Below are 21970 nucleotides of genomic sequence, written 5' to 3' on the forward strand. Positions count from 1 at the left end.
AAGCCTGCCTTGTGGAATCCATTGCATTAGAAACAAATTTTGTCAGCTAAATTTCAGAGAAAGGCTGTTGTCAAACAAACTGGAAAAAAAAAATTGTTAAGAAGGCAAACTCACTCCCTGTGGAAATACCAGTTATCCATTCCTACCTAGGGTGGTCATATCGAGTAGTACAGGAGTGTTTTAAAATGCTCTTGCTGGTGCCATTTTCTGCTCTGACGTCTGGCTGTTGTGAAGTTCTTCCACAGTGAAAGAGTGCTGCGAACCAGGACCTGGGAAGAGGCAGAAAGGTTCTGTGAAGCCCTTGGAGGCCATCTGCCTAGTTTTACTGACTTGGAAGAAGTCAAGGTGCTTCATTCTATCCTGAGGAAAATAATCAGGTAACAAACTAGCCATGGGCTAAAATTTTTACTTCAGTCACGTTCTGCAGGAGATGACAAATGCTGCTGCTGACCCCAAATGGCAAGTATGAGATAATGTACAGTGACTGCGTTTCCCACAGTAAAGATGGCTAGATGTGGCATTTGAACTGCTGGTCATGTCACTGCCTTCCTGGAAAATGTCAAGGGAGTGCAGCTTGGGCAAATGTTTTGCATTGCTAAAGGGAGCGCAGGAAAACAGAGATTTGCTGCAAGCATCTTACTTTACATGAATTTAAGTCTGTGTTTTTATAATGTTTCTTTAATTATGTTGACTGGGTGATAGTTGTTAGTCTACTGATACATTCTATAGAGATGAGTTATTGTTTCAGTTTTTTAGGTAGGTCTCATCTTTATGTATTAAATTCATGCTGACTAAACTGGGTGCTATCTTTTGAAAACTTGAATAATGTCGTGTCCAGCAATCTGGTTGGCCTGTATCCCACTTGACATAACTGCAGTAACACTGTATGGGCATTGGATGGGTGTGCTGAGTTTTCTGGTATCAACAAATCAAATACTACATAATTTATGAGTCTAAAGCTCTATTTTTAATCAAAGGAATTGTCACTACAAAGCTTTATTAGGCATTGGTGTGATGTCAGACCCTTGTGTAATATGTTTTTTTTTATTGGCAGCCTGTTTTTTCAGAACTTTTGCCAGCTTAAACTCAAGTGCTGCCAGTTTTGGGATCTAAATTTTTTTCATCATCACACTAAATTGGAATTATTTCAGAAGCTGCCAAAGGATAACATGGATTAATTTTTAAAACATGATGACTGAAGAGATGCCTTATTCAAAACCCAGTGAACTTTTTTTAGATGTGCACGGATCTTTAAAATCACTCCATGTTTATGTTAATAAGAGACAAAACCAAACTTGTATGCTCTATATATAGATGGCTTAGCTTTTATACAAGCCACTTGTGACCCCTTTAGTAAGGTGACTGAAGTGCCTGAAACAAAAATTAGTGCACAGATTATTTTTAGCTATAGATCTCATTATACTTTTTTGCAATTAGAAATTTTGTTTTAGTGTATCTAATCTACTATGAAACATGAATAGAGAAGTAACTTATTTTATTTTCCTGCAAGTACTTGGAACTACTTTTCAATTTACAGACTGTCTGAGGGTATTAATTATAGTTAATCGACATTTTTGTTAAGGAATTTAAAGGTGGAGACTTCCTGTCTTTCCAGAAAGTCAGTTGACATATGATGCTACTGCAGTTCCAATATTTCAGAAAACTTGAACTTAGCCTCAAAGAAGGAAAGTCCCAGTGCTTCAGTATTATTCCACCAGAAGTTAAACAAGGGGCAATATTTTGAGCCTGCTATAAATTGATTTTGCAATCAATGTTGCAGTAACTACATGTGTAAAATATAATGCAAAGCACAGTATTTTCATCAAGTTTAACCCCTGTTTTAAGCATTACAGAACTTCCTGAACAAAAATACTAATATTTGATAGTGTCAGAAGTATTTAAAATAATATTTGTTTGTTTAGATAACATAATGAAGTATTTAAGATTGTTATGCTTTTAAATTACTCAGAAATATGAAGTATTTAGAGATCAGGAGTGAAAGGTGGCTTGTCTGAAAATAAGTTTATTTGACAGAAGAGAGAAGAAACCAAGTGTATTATTTCACCAAGAACAAACAATTCAGGTAACTGAGAGAAATAATCCTAAGATAATGTTAGATGTGATTAGCTGCTGGAGTGAACACAGTTTGTCTGTATTCCCTGCATTTACTCAGTGCAAACTCTAACCTAAACTATTCATTCAATGCACTCATTTCAGCCTGGGGAAGGAGCCACACCTTGGCTGTTTTAGTTTCATTCCTGCCTCCCCCCACCCCCCCCCCCCCCGCAACTTGCACAGCTCTCTGGTGACTCATTGGGAGCTGTTTGTTTTTAAATATTAGCAAGTCAGTTTGGTTCACTGCGAAGAGGGCAGCTTGCCTAGTCCATTCTGTTCTTTACTCAGATTCCACCTTAGAGGCAAATAAGAGCTCAAATTGCTCCAGCCAAGTCAGGCAATTGCCATTGGAAAGGAAAATGAAATTTGCCTGCTAGCTTTTCCCTCTCTGAAAGGAGTAGGAAATAACCTCTTTTCACTTAGAGAAACGTGATACAGGCAGAACAGATCCAGTTCATTTACTTTCATTCTTTTAGGGCTGTTTTTTGAGCATTCTGCAGCTTATAGCTGGTAGAGACATTTGATGGAAGGAGACTAACGGCTTGGACTGGTTAGAAGTAACATTGCAATGAGAACACCTTACTGGAAAAAAAAAAAATCAGTTGCCTTTTATATGCACTGTGCTGGTGCTGTAATTGTTCTGAATCTAGAAAGCCTCACTAACACTTGAGTTTGCAAGCAAGAAAGTGTGTTGATCTTGTTCTCAACACACTGGTCAAAACAATGTTAAATCCAAGATGCAAGTTGTAGTAATTGCTTTAATACAGCTGCTCCTTTCTGCTGTATTGCTCCTTTCTGCTGTATTGCTCCTTTCTGCTGTATTGCTCCTTTCTGCTGTATTGCTCCTTTCTGCTGTATTGCTCCTTTCTGCTGTATTGCTCCTTTCTGCTGTATTGCTTTAATACAGCAGATGATTAGCAGGGTGGCAATTCAGCTAATGGCAGTAGCCTGTTAGAGAGTGAAGAGCAGGGAGTTGAATGGGCTTTATATACACTTTTATGTCAGCAATGCTCAAAATTAAACGGTGCCCTAAATTTCACCATTAGGGAATTGGCTTAAATGTATGTGTTACTTGGTCTCAAGAACTATGTTGAACTACAAGCTACAGTAACTTCACTTAAGCTCTTACTCTTGTGTTGGAGCTGACATAAGAGACAGAAAAAAAGCCTTTTCTATTTCAGGAGTTAGAATATGCCAGTAGAAAAATTACTGGTTTATATTCCCTTCACATTGATCTAAACTGTGTTTATCCACTCCTGCACAACACTGAATTTTATCGAGTTTTAGTTCCCTAGGAAGGAAAAGCTACTGGTAATCTGGAGCGATTGCTGGAGATTTAGAGTCTTTTGTTGTTTATCAGCATGGAGTCCATTGTAAAGCACAAATTACACTTATTTTTTATTTTAAAACTCAGGGTAATCTAGGGCTTAGAGGCAGTTCCAGGAGTGTGGCTAGAAGAGTATTCCGGCACTGATAAATTTATTTTGAAAACAGTCTATAGGGTAAATTTTAAGTGCTTTGCAATGAGGGGACAGAAGCCTCAAGTACAAGCAAATTCCTTGCTGCAGCCTTAGTTGCAATAGAGTGTTCTAGTTCATAGTTGTCTTAAGTAGTGGGCAGAACTCTTTTCTGTGATGAGGTGATGGTATAATTTCAGAGGGCTATCAAAAGGCCTTACTTAAGCTAAAAACATAGAATCATAGAATCACCAGGTTGGAAGAGACCCACCGGATCATCGACTCCAACCATTCCCACCAATCTCTAAACTATGCCCCTCAGTACCTCATCCACCCGTGCCTTAAACACCTCCAGGGAAGGTGGCTCAACCACCTCCCTGGGCAGACCGTTCCATTGCCCGATGACCCTTTCTGTGAAGAATTTTTTCCTTATGTCGAGCCTGAACCTCCCCTGGCGGAGCTTGAGGCCATTCCCTCTTGTCCTGTCCCCTGTCACTGGGAGAAGAGGCCAGCTCCCTCCTCTCCACAACCTCCCTGCAGGTAGTTGTAGAGAGCAATGAGGTCTCCCCTCAGCCTCCTCTTCTCCAGGCTAAACAACCCCAGCTCCCTCAGCCATTCCTCATAGGGCCTGTTCTCCAGCCCCTTCACCAGCTTCATTGCTCTTCTCTGGACTCGCTCCAGAGCCTCAACATCCTTCTTGTGGTGAGGGGCCCAGAACTGAACACAGTATTCAAGGAGCGGTCTCACCAGTACCGAGGGAGAATAACCTCCCTGGCCCTGTTGGTCACACCGTTTCTGATACAAGCCAAGATGCCATTGGCCTTCTTGGCCACCTGGGCCACTGCTGGCTCATGTTCAGTCGCTGTCAACCAACACCCCCAGGTCTTTCTCCTCCAGGCAGCTTTCTAGACAGACTTCTCCCAGTCTGTAGCACTGCACAGGGTTGTTGTGCCCCAAGTGCAGGCACCGGCATTTGGCCTTGTTAAACCTCATGCCATTGGTCTCAGCCCAGCGGTCCAGCCTGTTCAGATCCCTTTGGAGCCTCCCTACCCTCCAGCAGATCGACACTTCCACCCAGCTTAGTGTCGTCCGCAAAAAACTTGCTAAGGGTGCACTCAGTGCCTTCATCCAGGTCATTGATAAAGACATTGAACAGGGCTGGACCCAGCACTGAGCCCTGGGGAACCCCACTTGTCACTGGCCTCCAGCTGGATTTCACACCATTTCCCACCACTCTCTGGGCCCGGCCAGCCAACCAGGTTTCCACCCAGGAGAGTGTGCGCCTGTCCAGCCCAGAGGCTGAACATTATCAAGGATGATGTTGTAGTTACAGATCTGAACAGTTCCAAAAAAAGCAAAAAATGCACATTAATGCGTAAGTGCCAAGTCAGATGAAATAAATTGTTATGTTTGCAGGCCAGTAGTTGTAAATTGAGAGATAAGCTGGAGAAATTCTTCACCTGGCCTACATTTTTATTATTTATTTATTACATCGAAACCAAATATAATACTTTGAAAAATTGCTCTACTTCCTCAGGTCCTGCAGATCTTATTGAAATTAGTGTCTCAAATTTTCTTTTTAGTAGATACTCCTCTGTGATTATCAGTTGCTTAAACTGCACTGAGCTGTAGGTGACGATTCAGAAGGAAAGGTTAAGCAATGTCTGATTCAGAAGTGGAAAGAACAATCACAGAAAAGTAAAATTCTAAAGACAAATTGCCGAAAGCCACTTACCTGCTTGACAGTTATGAATGTTTGCCTCGCAGTTTTTCCTCTGGTGTGATATGGGGCATTTAGGCTTTCTAAAGGCTCTGTAGTGACATCGTTAAAAGGCTAAAGACTATTCAATATGGTAAGATGGCACTAGTGTGATCTCAGTATCACACCAGTATTAGAAAATTAATACCTGAGTTGAGAGAAAAATAAAAACAACCAGAAATGAGATTTGTTGGTGACTGATGCCTTTCTTCCTAATGGGAACCCTACCAAATAAAATGTTGTTGCTCTTCTTGGATTTCATGTATTTAACCCACATATCTGGACTAAGCTGTTGTTTGTTAATGCTGCACTGCCAGCCATTTAAGGCTCAATTTGTCATCTTTATGGTGATGTGTGTGGAAAGGTAGTGTCACAAAGAGTTTCTTAACATCACCCTGTGATTTTATAACTTTGCTTATGGAGTTAAGCCTGTGTCTGAGTCTGTCCTTCCATGTAATGAAGTAATTTTCATAAACTTACCAAATTCTGTCTTAAAATTACTTTGTCAGCATTACTTTTTTTCTGGGAGCCTTTTCCAAATGCTGACCTCTGCTGGTCAGACATCTCTTTCCAATTTTGAGACTGAATTTATTTCTGAGTTGTGGTTCCTTCAGATGCAACGTCCTTTTTGCTCTTAGAGCTTTAGTTTCATAATGCATTGTAAAGAACTATATCCTTTCCCGATTTCATGTTTAATGAAAATGTTTAATTTTTGTTAATAACCTAGACTGTCATTTCCTCAAGTATCTTGTATTCCTCCTCGTTATTTGGTACAACGCAAATTTATGGAATAGCGCTCCTGATACAGTTTTACAAGAGCCCTGTACTAAGGCATCGATACTTTACTGTTGCTGTCATACTGCCTTGATCATAGTACCTTTTCACAGCTCTGTTGCAGCAGGGTTTCACGTAACCTGTGATTTCAGAGAAGACTTGTGGTCTTTCTCCCCTCTGCTACTTACACCTGACATAATCATTAAGAAAAGTGACTGTTACCTTTCTTGGGCAGAGTAGCAGATTGGAGTGATTCATAAAATCATGAACTTCAGTACGTAGCACAAAATTGGTACTTTGAGAAGTAGAGGTTACAGCACAAAACTAACCTTGCAGTTTGACTAGCACATAGTTAATTTTGTTATAGTATCTTTAGATTCATAAGCAATAGTGAAGAGTATGGTAAACGCTGTTACTGCAGATTTAAGTATTTATGTTGTGAACACTTTTTTTTTGGCAACTTTTTATCTTGGAGCATAGCTGAAATTTTTAATTTAAGCATACCCTGTTCAAGAAAAATGAAGAAGTAAAATGGAGAAAAAAATACGGTTCTGACTGTAATCATGCAAAATGGAGTGAAATTTCTCTTACAATTCTTTTATGCAAGCTTTGGAGTCAGTGGTGTTGTGTGGTCTTTTATGTCTGTCTCTTATGCAGAGGCATAATTGAAATACGTGCCTGAGCTTGGTTTGTTTATATTGCTCACAAGGGAAATATGAAGCCAGTTATTCTGTATGAGTAGAAGTTTTCGCGTGGTTTGGGGAAGAGTATGTTTGACCTGATGGTGTAGAGACAGGCGACCTGAGATGGACAAGAGAAAGCGAAGCTCGACAAATTAACATTGCGTGTGTGATTCTGGAAGAATAAAGTAGAAAAGAGACCTTTAGTATCAAGTGACAACTGATGAAGTGATGATGCAGAGAACAAAGGAATTATCTTATTTAGTTAGTTTTCTCTTTGATCTGGGAAGAGCAACCTGCAGATCTTAAAGAAAAGTACGGAAGTCATCCTAGTCCTTACATCCATTTTCTCAGTGGACTGCTACAACTTGCAGCAGTAAACCTTTGGTTTTGCTGCTTGATCCTAAGTAATGCCGTGGCATAGGTCAGTCTTTCTTTTAAGTGAGCTGAACCATATCATTTGCTTAAGTTTTTATTTTGTTTATTTCCAGCAATGACAGATGGGTATGGATTGGAATGAATAAGAGGAGTCCAGATTCTTTGGGGACCTGGCAATGGAGTGATGATAAACCTGTAAGTTAACTTTTAACCAGGAAAAGTAATGTCCTGATCTTTTTCGGCTTGGACTGGATTGAAAGTAAATAGATAAATATTTTAATTAAAATATGGCAGATCCTTCAACAGATGAATAATTCAGAAGAAGATTGTGCACTTAAGAGCTGCCATCCAGGCAGATTTCCAATTAAAAATATTTCTTTAATGAGGTTAACCTGATTTCTGTCTCTATTCCATTAAAATATTTTAACAGAAATATATTAGTTAACTTCTAAAAGCTGTTGGGAGGAACAAGATGTCTTCATGCCACAATAGAGAAGAGGGTTTATCAGTTTGTCTCTTTGATATGTCAGACTTCTCCAAAAATATCTTCCTCACTGTAATTGATTTATTTGCCTGAAATTATGAGTTTTCTCCCTCCCCATAATAACAGGTGTGCAGACTCAGAGCTGATCTAGTAACTGCCATTTTACATGTATTTTAATAGTGATAAATGTAATAGAATCATGTGTCTGAATGGTTGTCTCTGCGGATTACTGTAGCAAAACCAATCATGAAGTACTAGTTCTTTCAACTTGTCCATCCTGTAGGTAACCAGTGTTGTAATGCCGCTTGATTATCTGGAAGATGAATATGACACAAGAGACTGTGCTGCATTAAAGGTTAGTTTCACAGTTTTTAATAACAACATATGTATTTTTACATGAAAGTACTTGAAAAAAATACTTTTGCCAGAAGTGTATTGAATTTAGGTTGGCTACTGCGATGTTTGCTTCACGTAGTGAAAATGTTGCTAGTTATCAATCTATATGTGCTATCAGTTTTCCCTTACTCAAGCTTCTTTTATGAACCAGGTGCTGTGCTAATGGTAACCTTTCATAAGACTTCCTTTGAACTACAAAATGTTTTAGTAACAATGCTGTTCTGTACTGCATAATGTCATACTGCATATCTCTTGTATATTGCACATAACCTAAAACAAAAAAAAGAAAACGGAGCTCTACTAGTAAATTTTAAAATCTTGACCAGTTTTTCTGAAGTGCAAATTAAGAAAATATTCAAAACCTAAGGTAGGGATATCCTGGCTACTGCCAGAGGGTGTATTTGTGTTTATTATGTGTATTTCCTTGTTTACTTGTGAAATAGACTTCAAGTGCTCTGTCAGTTTCTGATTCAAAATGTCAGGCTCCTTCCTGCTTAATTCCTAATTATGTTCTTTATTGCTTAATTTATTCTTGATGGCATGAGATTTAAAATGGCCTTTAACTTTTCTGAAGCATCACCTGACTATTTTTAAGATTATTCCAATACCATCCCTTCATTTCATCCAATTGGAACCACCTCTGCTTTTATGATTTACTGAAGGAAATGACAGTTGCATGTCTACTTCTGTTCACACCATTTCCCCCTATTCTCTTCTCTGGTGTTCATGACTGCAGGCCATGAAGTTGTCAACATTTAGCTACTGAAAATTTTAGACCAGAAGAGAGCAGTTTAAAGGGGACCTTGAATTTAGTAACTTCCTTCTCCTGCTTCTAGGTTTAGACATGTTCTTTCGCTAAATGATAAAAAAATCTCCTTATTGGAAATAATTGTAAGTGTTAAGTCAGATTTTAAGCTTGATTGTAAAAAATAATCTTAAAGAAGAAAGAATTTTTTTCTGGACCAGTTGAGATTGTTGCTCCTCTTGAGCAGAAATGAGAATCATTTCAGGGCACAAGTTGCAACAGATAATTCAGGAAGAAAGTATTCGTGAGATCCTGTGCGCTACAAAAAAGCAGCGAGACAACATTGCAATATGAGATCTTAAGCTCTTTGCCTAATTGCTTCACAAACTTGACTAGCATGGAGAGGTTCTAGTTGAAGAGTTAGTGTTGCATCTGCTCATTTTTGCAAAGTAAGTTGCATAGAACCAACACCTCAGTAACACATCATGACTTTGCCGAAGTACTTTGTTAACAGTTTCAGAGGCCTGTGCTATACTAAGTCAGTTCTCTGTTCCTACGTTTATACAGACCTCTGAATTTTCACGGAGATCATTTTGGAGATTTTATTTCCATGAAGGCAGAGACCTGGAATTTTACTTCAAACCTTTTGATTGTGAAGCTAAACTTGAATGGGTTTGCCAGATAACAAAAGGTAAACTGCGTTTACATCAATTTACTCATATAAAGGAGTTCATTTTTTATTATCACTGAGTTATAATTATTGCTCAATAACAGAAACTTTGCAAAAAATTCTTTTATAATTTCTTCTCTGAACTGTTAAGATGTTTTATCTAGGTCACATACAAAGAGATGTGCACTTAGAATATTCAAAAATATATTAGGAAATTACCATGCAGGGTGCAGTACCAGTGCATATAATCTTTCTTGTCCCATGAAGTGAGAAGCAGCTTCTTATTAGGTGAGGCCATCTAAACCACCAAGTTGCAGCACTTGTGAATTTTACTTTTCTTAGGGATATTTGTTACTAAATCATAGGATCATAGAATAGTTTAGGTTGGAAGGGCCATTAAATGATCACATATATCTTGGATGTACAGTTTGTTTCAACTTTAAGTCAATTATCTGCCTTCTGATAAAACTGGTGTATTAATTCCTCATTGCAGTGAGACAGAAGAGTGGTGTGGCATATCTGCGCAGATCCAGGTTTTTCCATGCAGTAGGAAGAGTGCTGTAATCCAGCAGGCTTTTTACATTTTGGTTGTTCATTAAAAAGCTTTTTGAGGATGAAACTTTCTTGTTGTGGGGAGGTAGGGGTAGATATGCAGGTTTGATGCTTTTATTCTACTTGGGAGACAAAAACACACAGATGTTTAAGCCTGGGGTATGCAAAACTCCTATTTAGTTTTATGTTAGTGTATTTTAAACTATTAAACCAGGGTATAGTTTCCTTCTCCTTTTACTTTTTCCATCATGCATACAGAGAAGCACGAATACAATACATCACTTCCTTTTGTGGTGACCACAGTCTTGTTAGAAGGTGAATTTGAAGTGACTGTTCCTTTTTCTTCTTCTTCATAGGTAGCACTCCAAAGACACCTGAGTGGTATGTACCAGGTAAATAGATTTTTTGCTTATTCTTTTGCTATGTGTATAGAGTTGTTAATACTCAGCCTTTGATTAGATTTGTTTTATTGCTATTGTAATACCTGTCTGATACTAGCAAAGGTCATGACTGATAGAATTTTATTCTGAGAGATTCAGAATGCAAGGAAGTGTGTTGGCTCTTCCCAGTGTCAAGTTGAAATTTCTTATTACATTCAAAAAAAGAAAGAATGAGTTTCTGGGAATTAATTTCTTATGTATGTCATATTTTTTCTGGGTAGATGAAATTGGAATTCATGGAGCCCCACTTGTTGTTGATGGAGCAGAACTGTGGTTTGTGCCAGATAAAAACCTGAGCTTTCAGGAAGCTCTTTTCTACTGTCAAAAAAATGATAGTGATTTAGCCTCCGTGGAGTCTTACCCAAAACTCAGGACAATACTATCTCAAATAGAAAAGGTAAGGAGGTGTAAACTAACAGATTACCTTATTAACTTTCCACTACTGAGAGATTTTCTTGCCAGTTTTTCCAGCATAAGAAAATGTTAATCCTTAATTTCTTCCTTTTTCCTGTTGGCTTGAATAGTTTTAAATTGTATGTAAAAGGAAAAGATGAGTTGACAGAGAATTATTTTAATGTCAGTCTTTTTAAAAAATGGTAAATGGAAAAGTATCCTTAACAACATGAAAAAACCTTGCCTCCAAATGGAGAGACAGAGTCATAACATCACCATGTAAACATCCCAGTGTCTGCAAATGCTTCACTAACTACTGTGCCAGTTCTCAGTTGTATACAGGGGGGCAGCACATCATTTTTTCACCTGAGAGAATTTAAATAGAAATGCATGGTGGTCTGATAGTCTTTCCTGAAAGGGGTTACTATTTTTCATGGCATGAAAGTACATTCTTTTAAGGAATCTTACCAAAACATTTCAAGTTTCGGCACCCCTGTTTCTATCTACCTTCAGTGCTGCTGCTTGTGAGACAATACTTTCTGAAATTAGCAGCTTGCAAGCTCTCTTCATGAAATGTCTTTTCACAAGAATTTACCTGGAAGGAGAAATTACAAGGCAGGAGAAATTGAGGATTTGACCTGCTGAGTCTATAGCCTTTTCATAAACTATTCTTTGTTAGGCTATGTGCTGAAAGAACCTGATTATTCTGAGGAAGGAAGGAAGGTCCTGTGGAACCACGTCAGCTTTAGGCAGCTTGCAGCGATGTCTTAGTTGTCTGGTGGAGTTTCTGCTATGAATTTTGTGGGAATGATGTATCTAGCATGCACTTAAGACAATGCTGCAAGATTTCCTGTAGCTTTATCCAGCACAGTGGAAAACATGAGCTATTTTTCTAGTAGGTGCGGGGGTCCATCTGCTTTACATATCAGTCTTAAACTGTATCCTTTCCTGTTGCTGAAGAATAGTGATTCCTGCACATTTAGAAATGTTTTAGATCAAAATTAATTTTGTCTTTGATTTATCCTTGGTAGAGTCTGGAGCTGTTTCTCTGTGGTGTGTAAAATACTGAGGGTTTTCTTTGTTTCCACAGTTATCAAACAGCGAACAGAAGTGGTGGCTGAAGTTTATTGATTATGGCTACAGCTATCATTCACCGTATGTAGAATAATTATGAAATGCTTTATTATGAACTTTTTTGATGTGCTTTTTAGGAATATAGTTAATTAGAATAGTTTCCAAAGGAAAATATTTTATCCCTGAATTTGTAAATGGTACTTCTAATAGCTAATGGTACTTCCTAATAGCTAATGTATTCCACAGATCTTTAAAATGCATTTATCGTATTTTTAATCCCACTTCTATGTTCTGTTAATAATTGAGAAACAGAGGGAAAAACATATCTGAAAATTGAAAATCCTTCTCTGTTGGCTCTGAGGAGATCTGGGAAATACTTGAGAACAGGGAATGTGAAACTACTTTAAGACATCGCTCTTCTATTTAGGTAATGCTGAAGTCTTGGTGGGCTTGTAGTATAGCCCTGTAGAGCTGAGATGTTTCACAGCAAACCTTGCATTGTACCGTTCATGGCTGCAGCAAGGCATTATGGACGTCTCACAAGAAAAATTCTTCACTTACCAAAATGCTGTAGTGATGTACTGTTTGGAAAATAAAATGGGGGCTATTGCCTGTTCTGCTCACTTGTCATGACAGTGTGCCAGCAATTGCATCAGGGTGATAAATAACCTCCTACCCTCATTCTGCACATCTACTCAACAGAGTTAATTCGAGCACGGTACATAACTACTGAACCTGCCACATATTTGTTCCTAGTTTATTTTCCCTACCTCTGTCCTTTCCAGTATTGTAGGGCATCTCCTAGAGACAGTTATCAGCCCAAACTTTTATTTGCACTGGTTCTGTTGCTGTCAGAGTTTCCACTTGAAGATCACATTGGATTGGAGATTGACTATTAAATGTTTGTATCCAGTTTACAGTTATTTTCACGCTTTCATGATCGATTCCTGAGGGATTGCTGGTATGTTTCCAGAAAGAATTGGTATAGAGGTAGGGTTATTATTTTTTTCATCCTTCTCTGTCATTATTATACTTTAAAAAAAAAAAAAAGTACTTGCTCTTCTGCCCAAACCAAACTCTTACTTTTAGTGCAAATTGATATTGAATTAGGACTGGAAGGCTTCTTGATGATAATCTGATTGAATTTTAAATCATTTATTTCTTACCTGTGGTAGAAGCTTTCTTCATGACCAGAGGCAAACCTGAATTCAGATGATAGTTTTTTTATGATTGATTGTCAATCTACTTGCAACATAAATTAAGTGAAAGCGGGTTTTGATGGTTAGCTTTTTGTGTTTATGCTACATACTCTGAGCTCTGGAAATTAATTCTTAGAGTTGTATTAATTAGAGGAGCTTGACTTAAATACTTGCAACCACATGTGCATCTGGAGGTGCAACTTGCATTAAGTAGTGGAGTCATACTGGAAGAGGTATACAAAGTAATGGAAATGCATCTAGTAGTACTTGAAGCTTCTTATTTCCTTTTTTCAACATTTTTCTGTATTGAGGAAAATTTATAACCCTTGAGAACAAATGGTTCCTCCTGTCTGCTAATATTTCCACTTTGAGGCATGTTTTCCCCATTATTCTGTTGTATGCTGCTGACCTGTTTTCATCCCTATCAGCTCTTGGCAATTATTCTTGGCTAGAAAGCCAGTTCAGCTACTGTAGGAGTCATGTACAGCAGTACAGACCAGACACTCTCCATATGGATTCTGAAGGATTCCTTTTGACTTTAATGACTTTAGGTCATATGCCCTCTATGCCAGAATGTGAGATTAGTCCTCAGAGTCATAATCTTATTTCATGATTTTTCTGTTTGAAGATATCTCTGTCTATATGAAATGTTACTTCTGGAAATAAAGGGTCAGTCTCTGGATCTTTAGGAGTATTATACGTATGAATTATATAAATAATTTATGTTTGTTTTTTGCTCTGCTGTTACTTTTAATGCTTTAGATTGCGTAGTATTTCACTGAGCTTGCACTGAAAAGGGCTTTGCTTCAGAATGGTCTTTGTCATGTCATAAAGTATGAATGGCAATTGAAGCATGGTAGGCATTATCAGAACTGTTTTTTCAAACTTATATTTCTGCAGATTACCCAATTAACTGTAACATGAAACTGCCTTTCATCTGTGAAAAAAATAATGCCTCCTTACTAGAGAAACACGATCCCAGTTACCGCCCAGTCAGAGGAGGTTGCCCTAAAGGTTGGAGTCAGTTCCGGAATAAGGTACAGAGATAATAGAAATCAATCATCCTTACCTATTTTTCATAGTCCAGTAATCAGGAGTGCCCTGCTGAAAGAGGTGAGGAAGTAGCCCCTGTGTTCAGGAATGGACTGGGAAGTGGCTTTTTGGAAACTCTATACTTAACTCACTTAAGAATTAGAAGCAACTTTTAAGAATGAACCAACAGACATTAGAAGCCATAGTATAGTATGTTTAACTGCTGTGTAAAGTCTTAGTGAGATTAATTCCTGCTGTTTGGCCTGCCGTTATTCTGTAAGTAAGGAGGAGTGTGGATCAGATCCACTCATTACATTGCGCTAAGGTTTGCAATTTTATTTCACATCATTGCAGAATAGAGCTTTTGGTTTCTCATGTGGTTTCTACCAGAAGGTAACACATTACAGAACAGTTTCCTGGCCCAGCCCTATCTGACTTCTTAGTTCATGCATGAATTCTCTATTAAAACATTACATGATCCTGATGTACCCAATTAAAAATTACTGAATTCTAATCCTCAGAATGAGGAGCTATTCAGTGGGATTATTCATCATTCTATATTTAGCTATTCTGTTGAATCTAATAAGAAATGCATGCAGCTACTATCAGTTCCTTGCTTTCTGAGAAAAATAATTATATTGTATTGGAGGAAATTAGAAGTGGTTCTCCTTAGAGTTGGTTTAACAACCTTTTTGTATGAGTTATTTCCTAGGAAGCAATGGTATGATGAAAATCAGTTTCATCATTTTTGTTTTGCAGTGTTTTCTAAAGATGAAACCAGAATATTTAACATTTAGTGCAGCTAATGAAAAGTGTGTAACTTACGGAGGCTCTCTCCCATCTGTCTCAAATCAAGCTGAGCAAGGTACGATGGTGAACTCGGGCTGCCTTTAGTATGCAGCTTCTCTTCCACATTCAGTATAGTTCTGCTCAAGACCTTGAGCATCGAGTCACGTTCGTTATCTACAGGCATACTGGGAGCCTTCTAAAAATATAAAACTGGTTAAAAATGTGTTGTCTATTGTTTGCATCACTGGAAACATAACATGGAAATGCAGTCAGTAAACATTTGAGCATGTTCAAAGAGCAGCTTTTCTGTCTGATCTTAACCGGTTATGAAACCAGAAAATTTAAAGTCTAGCATTAAGGGTTGAGGATAGAAGGGTCACCACTGAATGAAGAATTCCTGTGTTTTACTTTGCAAATTAAAACATTACTAAGACTATAGACTCTGCACTGTGAAAACCACCTGAGGAGCTACTTCCAAGATAATCTCAGCTGTCTGTGTGGGGATGAGATGGCAAACACAATGCCCACTAGAGCACGTGGCACCCTCTGTGTCTCTAACTGTGCTGACCAGCTTAATATGGCAGTGGGTCTAAACTGATCACCGGCAAGCTCTCCAGGGCACTGATAAGAGGATGGAAAAGGTGGGGACTGCAAAACGCAGAGTTGTTCCACCTTTGGCACCTGTCTCTTGGCTGTCACATCAGCTAGAGTCATTGAGGTAAATGCAGTGAGAAAGAAATGCATTCACATTGGCTGCCAGTAATGTTCAGCAATAAACAGCTGAATGAGGCGGCTGTATTTACATCTATATTCCTGAGAATAACTGACAGTTCTCTGCTGGTGTGTCTGAAGTAGCTCAGTGAAATTCTGCATTGTGCACAGTGCATGTGATCTTTATAAGCAAATAACCTCTTGCCAAATTGAATATGGACAGTGAACTAGGGAGGCCACTAGCGTACCTGCAGGCAGCAGTTGAATAGTAGGTTTTTTTAATTGCTGTTATTGGGGATGAATAAGGTTCCAGGAATATACATGTCTGAGACTTGTGTTGTTTTGGATATTTCTAAGATTGCAAAAGTACAGCCATTCTGAAATGTTATATAGTATGATCTTTTGTCTGGTTTGGTGCATATGGAAGTGTTTGTTACTGTTTACTGTTGGTTTTAGTTTCCCCCCTGCTGTGTAAGCTACCTATATGGAAAGAAGGCAGAGTCCTCTTAAAGGCACGTGCCTCTTTCTGTAAGCTATTTCTACTTTTCCGAGTGGCATTAGGAAGCTGGCTAGTTCTGGCATGTAAATCTTCAGTGGCTTTGTCTAGCTCAGAAAATAGGCTGAGCCTGTCTGGCATGTGGCCAATAGTTAAGACAGGTCGGCAGCAGCTAATTACATAGCTGCAATTTGTCTTCCTAATCTAGACAAGCTGAGTGAATGCCCTTGGTGCCTGCAGGGTGGCCACAGCCCATTGTTTCATGCCAGAATGCTTATTAAGAGTGGTCTGATATAAGGGTTTTCTGGCTGAATTTTTTTTTCCAACTAAACCTGACTTCCTTTGTCATGTCCTGCTTCTCTGATGATGGGGTGGGCAAACTCTGCCAGAATCCAGGAAATTGTTCTGATTTATGGTATTCAGCAGGAGGAAAGGAAGAAGGAGATAAGACTTCCTCCATAAATTCAGGGAGAGTAGGAGGGAGCTCTTCTATTATCGCTGCAGGGAGACAATAGAAGGTCTTGCAGACCTGTGGAAAAGCAGCTTTTGAAATTTGGATGTAGGTGCAAGAATAGAAAAGAGTGGGCAGAGAAGGAGGTTAAATCCACTGCCTGCTGCTCAGCTGAGAATTTGGATGACAAATACCAGTACTCTGCTCCTTTCAGATAAAATCAACATGCAAAGTGCTACCTTATGGAAGGAAGGGTTGTTAAGTGTTTTGCAGTCATAAAAGGCTAGGGAAATTAAGTTAATACAAACAGGGATTGCATTATCTTATTTATGTGAAGATTTTTGTTTTCAGATGTTTACTGTTGTCTGAACTGCAAGTATGTACATCTACTGTTCTGTCCAACAGATTATATAACAACCTTACTTCCTGGTCTGCCCAAAGATATTTGGATTGGTTTGCAGTTTCTGTTCAGCACAAAGGAAAACAAATGGACAGATGAGAGTAAACTGTTGTATAGTAACTTCCATCCACTCCTGACAGGAAGATTAAGGAAAATTCCACTGGACGTGAGTTCTGACTTTTGACTTCTGTTGACTGTTGAGTAATGAAATTTGGAATATTGACTGCATTTAAAAAAAAAAAAAGCCAAACAATATGTAACAGACCAAATCTGTTGGTTAGTGGATTTAATTGGCAAACCAGGTGACTGAACGGTAATTGAGTTCTGTTTGCCTTTATTTGGATGACAGTTTCTGAACTGAGATATGAAATGTTGAAGGATGAAGGAAAAGAGGTGAAGCAACTATTTATTAACTCTTCTGGAACTTCTATTTGCAGTTTAAAGATTACGTCAAAACAGTAATCGAAAAGATGTCTTCAATAATTCTTGGTTCAGTTGCACTTAAAATGCATCTGTAAACCATTACGTGTTGGTATTTTGCTTGCTGCTCTACTCAAGGTGGAGCATAATAAACGTAATTGAATCACACCCACAAACAAGATTTAGTCTAAGCATTACATAATTTCATTTCATATTCTCCCCAGCATTTAACTTATGAATTCTTTTTTAACCCAGGCACTTGGTAGTGTTTGTAAAACAGGTAAACTATACTGCACCACTCCTTTGAAGCTTCTTAAACAAGTTCAGACAGCTCAGGTTCTCCTAGCCTCATGTTACTTCACCTTCGCTACACAAGTATGTTTATACCTAATTCAAGTCTGATAAGCATATTTCTGGTTTTCAGCTTTTTGATGAAGAATTTAACAATCAGTGCGGTGTAATCCTCAACGATCCCAAATCACAGTATGTTGGAACATGGAATTTCACTCCTTGTGCTGACAGGCACTTCTTGGGTATATGCCAGCGGCCTATAGGTATGTCTGAAGAACAAAATAAATTACAGCTGGAGTCTGGAGTTAAGGTCTGTGTGCCAGGAGACATTTTAATGCATGTCACTTGTTACTCTTGAAAAGCAAGATATTTATAGAAACTGAGCAGGTAAATTTTGGAAAAGCAGACTGTGGAAGATGATCTGGGATGAATTCACCAGCTGTTCAGAGTTTTCCCTTTTGATTTTCCAGCCCAGTTCAGGGTGGGGGGATCTGTTTTTTTGAGAGACTGTGCGGTTTTAGTGGAACCACACTTCAGCAGACAGGACTTTAACGTTCTCTGGTTAGAGGTCACATGCATCATGAAGTGGAACAAGTGACTTCTTTTTTGTCTTCAGAACTGTGAAAGTGAGGAACCCTGGGAAGGAACGTCACACTATTTCTCTCCTTATACATACCCTGTGGTTTTTAGCACTAACAGAATGTTAAAATTGGTCTTTCCAGAACAAATCTTGAGGGTATGCATGGAGAGTTATGATTTGGAGTGATGCAGCTTTCCCTGGCTTCATACAGATCAATTGGCATGAATGAGTTTTCTTAATCTGAACTAAAAATAATATTCTGATGCAGCCACGTGGGTTGGTCAACACCAGTTATTGGAATTGAATCAAACATATCTAGCTATTATATGCATTTAATTACAGCTATGGACTGATGTTCAAGATACCCACTTGTGAGTATGTTCTTCTATGTAAACAATCCTTTTAAGTAACTAACATGCTATCTTTTATAAAACAAACAAACAAACAAACCCAAACAGGTGTGCAAAACACTCAAGAACATGCCCACCTTCTTTCTCAAATAGAGATTTCCCTGCCCCCATTTAACACAAAAAATCTTCTTTATTTCAGAAAGTCTAAGTGTCCGGGTTGGAAGTTTGAATGGAAGACATGTTGTCATGAAAAATTTGGAAAGGGTTTTTTTATTAATAACAGGTTAACAATATATCTCTGCAGATCAATGTATTATTAGTCTGGGCCGAGTGTGATACTAAGTAGTTCTTTCTAGCCACAGAAATAGAATGTGTAACAAGAAAGGCCAAAAACCTTTCCAAAGGTCCAAAAGGCTGCCAGAGAATGTGTTCTGTTACGGTCATATATCATCATTGCATTAGGGTTCTAGGGGTAATTCAGGTGGGAAGGTACCTCATCAGGATGCAGGGACAGCTGTGAGAGAGTTCAGGTTGCCTAGGGCATTATCTTAGGGATTCAGGTTTCTTGGAATCTTGGCATAACTGTACTTTGCATAACTTCTTGAGAAGTTAGTCATCAACAATTACTTCTTTCAGAAATGGATACTTTCCTGGTACCTTTTTTCCAATTTGGTACACCTTGATGTGTGATGGCACCCTTGGTTCCATGGTTCTTTTTTGTAGCTGTTTACTAAATGAAAGCATTTGGCAGCCCACACAAATCACTTCAAACAGTCTGTTTCAGCCTTGACACTTTTCTGATCTATTGAAAGCTGTAAATTGCATATAAATATCAGATTAATATGATGTTTCTATCTTCCTGTGTTTTGGAAAATGGCGCCGTCAGCCTTTCAATCAGCCAGTTATACCCTGTTATTTATAGAGTGAGGCTCTCAGTGAGCCTTCTTCCGTTTGGGATATTTTAAATGTCAGGATTTTTCTGCCTTTTGGAGAGACCAGTTAATTTTTGTTTGTGTATAAAATTTTGAGGGTTATCAGATTTGCATGCTGTAATTTACCACCCATGGGAATGTTTGCATCTTTTATTAACTGCAGTTGCTATGCATCGCTGAGCTGTATCCCTTCAATATGATGCTGATAGCTGTGATAACACTCAGTGCTTAGAGCACAAATAGTGAATTATACCATTCCCTATGCAAAGCGGATTTTCTGCAACTGGTTAAGCCCATGTGGAGGCAAAATCAATTCCTGCTATACCCATGGGTGACAGTAAGGAATTCTGGGACTGTGCTGTATGCTGATATCTACTGGACACGTTTTCTGGCCCATTAGATTCACAGAATCATAAATCCACAGGCTCCACAGATATAAATGAATTAAGTTTAGCTGTTGCTGTTTTGCAGCAGAGAGCAGTTACCCTCTCCCATTCTTGTATTTAATTAAAGTTATAGAATATATTTTTAATTCAATAAGTAGAATTCCTAACATTAGTAAGCAGTTAGTTAAAAATAGAAAATATAAAAATATGTGAGCCTAAGTTGAGAAACAGAGTTGTATAAAGATAGAAAATATATAAAAGAAAAAAAAAGGATCATTTTCAGACTATCTAAAGTGTCAAAGATTTGCTTTTAACTATAATCAGCTGTCTAAGAACTATGTAACTATAATCTACTCTCTAAGAAAATATTTTTGATTTTTTTCCCAAGGGAAGGTCAAACAAGTTTTTCTGTTATGGAGAAATTTGGAGTTCAAAATGTGTTCCAGTGTTTAACCACCTAACAACTGGATTTCTTTCTTACATATAGGAACTGCTGATAACCAGACAGAGCAAGTTCTTAATGAAACATTGAGCTATCAAAATGTTCAATACATGATAATTCCAAAGAATTTGTCCTGGAACGATGCAATGGCTGCATGCATAAGTAATAAGATGCATCTGGTTAGCATCACAGATCAGTTCCAGCAGGCTTTTCTCGCTGTTCAGGCTGCCCTTCGTAATTACCCGCTGTGGATTGGACTCCTCAGCAGAGATGTAAGTTTTCTTTTCCCCTCAGGCTGTGGCTTAAGGTAATTTTTAGAGTTATGTGAAAGGAAACTGGGATAAAGAGATGTGATGAAAAATTAATTTCTAGGGTAACTGTTTTCATTTAGGGATAATAATCTGAGTGGTCTCAAGGTTAATGTTCTAAATCTTCAGTTCTCCAAGTTCTTGAACTCCACTGCACAGATAGAATATGATGAGACAATTCTTTTAAAAGTCTGCAGGATGAAGGATATATCGTAGGGTAGCGGCAACATAGATCAGTGAATCATCTTTGTGTCTTTTATTAATGGATGAGTAATAAGAGTTGCCCTTTAATATCATCACCACTGTTTACACTACCACGCTAGAAGGACTACCCAAAATCTGTTTCAAAAGGGAGAAATTAGAAGTGGCAAATAAAATTCAAAATGAATCATTGAACATTTCTTGACATGCATTTCTAAAGCTTGAATTACTCTGTTGTTACTTCATGTTATTTGTGCCTGTGTTTTGAGTTAGAGGGAGGCATCCTTGAGAAAGGTGAGTGGGTTTTTCTTTTTTCTTCTGTTTGATTTGCCTTTGGAAAAGTCAGTGAAGGGTGTACAGCTTTTCCTTTATTAGCCTTCTCTCTCTTGAAGTTCTTCATTGTGGGCTGAGATCTCTCTCAGCTGTTAATGAGTGGCTTGGGCTTGCTTGCCCAAGATTTTTTTTTAAGCACGGGTATTGAGATAATTGTGAGAAAGAAGTTAAAATCTATTTGAGAAGTGCCTTACGAAAGCTGATGGTGCGCACTTAGCATCAGTGGGGTTATGATCTTCTCGTGTCACTAATGGGCTACTGAGTATTCGAGGCAAAGTAGGGGGAAGAATACAAATTTGAGTATGTGCTTCACGGAGAATATTTTTAAAAGGAAAAATGCATTTAGTCTTAGTGGAGACGGAGAAACCAGAACAACCTATTTCCCCTCCTCCTTTGAATCTTTATCTGTAAGTGAAAATCAAATGATTCATTTTGTTGCGTACAACTCAAGCATGCACTAGCTTTCCACTACTGCAACACTTTGTTATTTGGGCACAATTTAAAATCACATGAAAGGAAATTATAATGAAATTGGTTAACAGAACTTGTTACTCCAGTGCTAGAATCATAGGCACAAAAGAAAGATAGAAGAGAAATTGAATTACAAAGCAACAGGGGGATTTCCTGAAGAGAACTTTAAAATGTAAGATTCTTAAAGAATAGGGTGCTTGAGGTATGTGGGTTTTTTATTTCTCCTACATTCTCCAGGGCAAGAATGCATCTGATTTATTT

General features: G+C 38.2%; 1 protein-coding gene across 2 annotated transcripts in view; it reads left to right on the forward strand.

Moving 5' to 3' along the window:
• Nucleotides 1–21970, forward strand: part of LY75 (lymphocyte antigen 75) — a 47772-nt gene that overhangs the window by 14499 nt on the left and 11303 nt on the right. For both annotated transcript variants that reach the window (XR_011337747.1, XM_069861240.1), the window contains exons 13-25: nucleotides 235–377; nucleotides 7277–7358; nucleotides 7931–8002; nucleotides 9356–9479; nucleotides 10367–10402; nucleotides 10672–10847; nucleotides 11934–11998; nucleotides 12831–12907; nucleotides 14017–14153; nucleotides 14908–15013; nucleotides 17001–17161; nucleotides 17840–17969; nucleotides 20442–20668. Coding sequence is in view for 1 of the 2 variants with exons in the window: in XM_069861240.1 (XP_069717341.1) it covers nucleotides 235–377; nucleotides 7277–7358; nucleotides 7931–8002; nucleotides 9356–9479; nucleotides 10367–10402; nucleotides 10672–10847; nucleotides 11934–11998; nucleotides 12831–12907; nucleotides 14017–14153; nucleotides 14908–15013; nucleotides 17001–17161; nucleotides 17840–17969; nucleotides 20442–20668 (1536 nt within the window). In the remaining variant the exon portion in view is untranslated. The remainder of the gene's footprint in view (nucleotides 1–234; nucleotides 378–7276; nucleotides 7359–7930; nucleotides 8003–9355; nucleotides 9480–10366; nucleotides 10403–10671; nucleotides 10848–11933; nucleotides 11999–12830; nucleotides 12908–14016; nucleotides 14154–14907; nucleotides 15014–17000; nucleotides 17162–17839; nucleotides 17970–20441; nucleotides 20669–21970) is intronic.

This window comes from Phaenicophaeus curvirostris, chromosome 7, assembly GCF_032191515.1.
Source record: "Phaenicophaeus curvirostris isolate KB17595 chromosome 7, BPBGC_Pcur_1.0, whole genome shotgun sequence".
NCBI lineage: Eukaryota > Metazoa > Chordata > Aves > Cuculiformes > Cuculidae > Phaenicophaeus > Phaenicophaeus curvirostris.